The sequence below is a fragment of the Lagopus leucura genome, unplaced genomic scaffold (genome assembly GCF_019238085.1).
Source record: "Lagopus leucura isolate 7727_CA_CO unplaced genomic scaffold, USGS_WTPT01 45212-0_obj-0_obj, whole genome shotgun sequence".
NCBI classification, from domain to species: domain Eukaryota; kingdom Metazoa; phylum Chordata; class Aves; order Galliformes; family Phasianidae; genus Lagopus; species Lagopus leucura.
Window position 1 is genome coordinate 1 of NW_024967443.1, and position 4,113 is coordinate 4,113.

Here is a 4,113-nt window from a genome sequence, read left to right on the forward strand (position 1 = left end):
GCCCATGCAAACCCCACGCACTGGGCGTCCTCGCCCTCCAGCAGCCGGCGGTACGTGGCGATCTCCTGCTCCAGGCGGCTCTTGACGTCCAGCAGCACCCGGTACTCGTGGTTCTGGCGCTCCATGTCACAGCGCAGCTCGGCCAGCTGCTCCTCCACGCTGGTGATCAGCGCCTGCAGCTGGGCCAGCTGGGTGCCGTAGCGCGCCTCGGTGTCGGCCAGGGTGCCCTCCAGTGCCGCTTTCTGCGTGCGGAGGAGAGGACGGGCTCAGGGGGGCGGCGGGGAAGGGCCCCATCCCCACGCCGGCAGGCAGCGGCCCCGCATACCGTGCTGAGCTGGGACTGCAGGTCGATCTCCAGGCTCTGGATGGTGCGGCGCAGCTCCGTGATCTCCGTCTTGCCGCTCTGCAGCTGCTCCGTGTTGATGGCCACCTCGCGGTTCAGCTCCTCCGTCTGCAAGAAGCCGAGCCGCACGTCACAGCCCGGCGTGGGCGCAGCCGTGGCCGTGCAGCCGCGGGCGTCGAGCTCACCTTGCTGAAGAACCACTGCTCGGCGTCCCTGCGGTTCTTCTCTGCCAGGCTCTCGTACTGCTCCCGCATCTCGGCCAGGATCTTGGTGAGGTCGATGCCGGGAGCCGCGTCCATCTCCACGCTGATCTCTCCTCCCACCTGTCCACGCAGCGCGTTCATTTCCTGGGCAAAAGGAAAGGCGTGACACACACAGCAGTGACAGCCCTGCTTGCGGACGGCCCCGCGCCCCGTGCCTGACCCCCTCTGCCCGGCTGCACCTTACAGCCCCACTGGGTGCCGGTGCTGCGCTCACCTCCTCGTGGTTCTTCTTCAGGTAGGCCAGCTCCTCCTTCAGGTTCTCGATCTGCATCTCCAGGTCGGCCCTGGACAGGGTCAGCTCATCCAGCACCCTGCGCAGCCCGTTGATGTCGGCCTCCACGCTCATGCGCAGGGCCTGCTCCGTCTCAAACCTGGCGACATGCACACAGTCTCAGTTTGGGTCCAGCTGATAGCAGTCTTTTTCTCTTCCCTGCCCCAGTTTGTGTATGTCTGCCCGCACCTCACATCAGGGATGCATGCACAGCACTCTGCAGTGCAGGACTGTCCGGACCCTGTGGCCACCAGCAGGCAGCAGGAGCTGTGGGGCAGCTCCAGGTGCATACAGCACAGCGTGGAGCATGCTGCCCTGTCCCTTCCTTTCCCTGAGAGCTTTGCACTTACTTGGTCCTGAAGTCATCGGCTGCCAGCCTGGCATTGTCAATCTGCAGGACAATGTTGGCATTCTCAACAGTTGCAGCAAGAATCTAGGCCAAAAAAAAAGCAGAAAAGGGAGTGAAAAAGTCATTACACAAAATGTTGCATGCTGCTGGCGAAGATCTTGTGCGAGAGGACCAGAGCAGCACCCAACTCCTGCCCCCCAGCTTGGCCTTGCACAAGGACTCTGCAGAGAGTGTGATGCTGAGCTGCACCGCTGCCTGGCAGCGCTTGCCCATGCGGGTTGCAGCGTGCCCATGGCACCGCAGGCACTGCAAAGAGCCCAACTGGGAGGAAAAGGAGCTGAGGAGGAGCAACGGCGCCCAAATGGCTGTCATAATTACACCCAAATATTTGTTCTGGGATTTTGAGAAGGATTGGCCATTTAATGAGCAGTAATTTCTGTAGCCACAAGCTAATAAAATGCTCGCAGTGAGTTGTGATGCTCCAGGGGATATCCAGAAGGAATCCAGGTGCAAATCTGGATGTCTTTGCTTCCCAGCTGCAGCGGGGAAGGAAGGATCTGCCCAAAGAACCTCTGAACCACCGACTCCCCATGGCTGGGTTCCCCATGGTTTTTCCTTGCTCTCGTGTTTGCACCTCCCGAAGAACAAACATCCCCTCAGCCACTCCTTTCTTTGTTAACTTCTATCCGCAGCCTTGCACCAAGCTAGAAACTGCAGGATCTGGCTTTAACATCACTGCGTGTCATCTTCAGCAACAAGCAGTGCCAAGGCCACCGTGTGCCCCCGACTGCAGAGCGCTCAGCACTTATTTCCAGGCATGGCACTCTGTTTTCCTATTTCAGACCAATAACTTGCCATTTAATCTATTAAAAAGTGACGTTAATGTGGACTTTGATTTTCACCGCACCCACCTTGCTGCGCAGCTCCTCGATGGTCCGGTAGTAGGGGCTGTAGTCGCGCTCGGGGCCGGGCCCCTGCTTCTTGTACCACTCCCTGATCTTCACCTCCAGGTCGGTGTTGGCCTCCTCCAGGGCGCGCACCTTGTCCAGGTAGACGGCCAGGCGGTCGTTGAGGTTCTGCATCGTCTCCTTCTCGCCGGCCGGGAGGATGCCATCGCCGCCCCCGAAGCCGCCTCCAAAGCCGGCCCCGAAGCCGCTCCCGAAGCCGGCCCCATAGCTGGCCCCATAGCCGGCCCCGAAGCCCCCGCCGAGGCCCCCTCCAACGCTGCCGCAGTAGCCGCCCCCATAGCCGGCGCCGAGCCCCGAGACGATGCGGGAGGAGATGGAGTAGCTGCTGGAGCCGCCGTGGACGCTGGGGGCCCGGTAGCCCGCCGCCCGGCCGCAGGACAGCCTGCTGGAGCCGCCCCCCAGGCTCTTGAGGGAGGTGGAGGAGGAGAACTGCCGGACAGTGGTGCTCATGGTGGGGCAGAGGCCGGGCACGGCGGGCTGGCAGCGCAGGCAGCAGTGCGCGCTTCCCCTGCCCGCAGCCCTTTATAGCCCACGCGGGAGGCGTTGCCGCTGCTTCTTTTTTTTTTTTCTGATGCATTCCCGAAGATTTTCATCACTCCCAAAATCTGAGCCAACTTCCAGATTCGTCATTTTTCCTTTGTTCTGTTCACGCTTTTTGTCATATTTCACTCGAAAGCTCTTATCTCACGAAGGGCGTTTTTATGCTTCTTCCGTTTCCAAGTAAATAGTCAGGTGTGATTCAAAGGAGGAGGCTCCTTGCTCAGGGCTACATTTTAATATTCCTTTGTAGCGCTACCTGTGAAATGGATCTATTCAGGCGGTGTTTAAGTGGAGGAATTCAGCAGCTCTTCTGCTGCATCTACCCCAGCAGCTCAGCCCCTCTGTCCAAGCACACGGTGGTGCCATGGGGCAGCAGCCCTGCAGGCGCGCGGTGCAGTGCTGTGTCTGGGGCTGGAGAGCTGGGCAGCCAGCAGAGGTGCAGCTCTCCTCTCTTATCTGCGGGTGGGCTTTTCTCTGGCATTAAAAGGAGTTCATCCTTCGGGGCTTGTTTAATTCTTCACTTCAGAGACCACCCAGGAGGGACGGAATATGGAAAGGCATTGAGGAGGAACCTAGCAAGTGCTCTAAGCAGGAGCCTAACAAGTGCTCCAGAAGGGCAGGGGATGGCTGTGAGCTGGAGTAACTTAAAAAACATGAGATTCTCCAGGAGAAACTGCAGAACAGCATCCAGCAGTGGAAGGTCATAGGGAGGAGAGCTACAGGTCCCTGTGCGCTGTAAGGAGCTCACAGCTGGCAGCGGCTTGTGGTGAAGCTGCTCTTTGTGTGAACGCTCCAAGCTGCTGTGACCAGGGAGGACGGAGCCATGTGGGACTGCAGCTGGCAGCCCAGTGCCAGCAGGGCTCGGTGGGCACGCAGTGTGCTGCCCCAGGGCGGGGGGCTCAGGGCGCTGCTGCCCGGCTGCGCTGCTGCCGCGTGCGTCACAGAGCGGAGCGGCACTGGCGGTGGTGCAGGGTGTGGAGGAGCAGGAATTTCTCATGTGTGTGCACAGTGAGCTGTCTGACTGCTCCCCGACAGGCCCCGACAGCCCCTTCCAACAGCCAAGTGTTCCTTAGATCATCTGCCAATGATGGGGGGAGAGTTTGGAAATAAGCAGCAAAGGTACATTGCTGAGTGGCTCTGGGTGATGCAATTCCTTCTCCTGTGTGAGGAAAGCAGCATGGGGGGGGGGGTGGGGGGGTGGGTGAGGTGTTCCCTTGGACTCCCATTCCTTGGGACTGGACACAGTATGGGGGCAGTGAGGGGCAGCGACGCGGCCCCAAGGAGCACATCCCTCCCCATTGCCATCAGTACTCAGTGACACCAGCAGAAGTTCCTGCAGAGCCTCGTGTTGACCAGCAGAGCCCTCCAGGAGAGCAGCT

General features: G+C 60.0%; 1 protein-coding gene across 1 annotated transcript; it reads right to left on the reverse strand.

The window, feature by feature from the left end:
• Positions 1-12: 12 nt before the first annotated feature.
• LOC122193112 (keratin, type I cytoskeletal 14) lies at positions 13-2,685 on the reverse strand (the record flags this gene model as incomplete). The annotated part of the gene is made up of 6 exons (XM_042893834.1): positions 2,138-2,685; positions 1,228-1,310; positions 821-977; positions 529-690; positions 326-451; positions 13-242 (listed from the first exon to the last, which is right to left on the reverse strand). Coding segments are annotated over exons 1-6 (1,265 nt in total), but the record flags the coding sequence as incomplete, so codon positions are not given.
• Between the last annotated feature and the right edge of the window lie 1,428 nt (positions 2,686-4,113).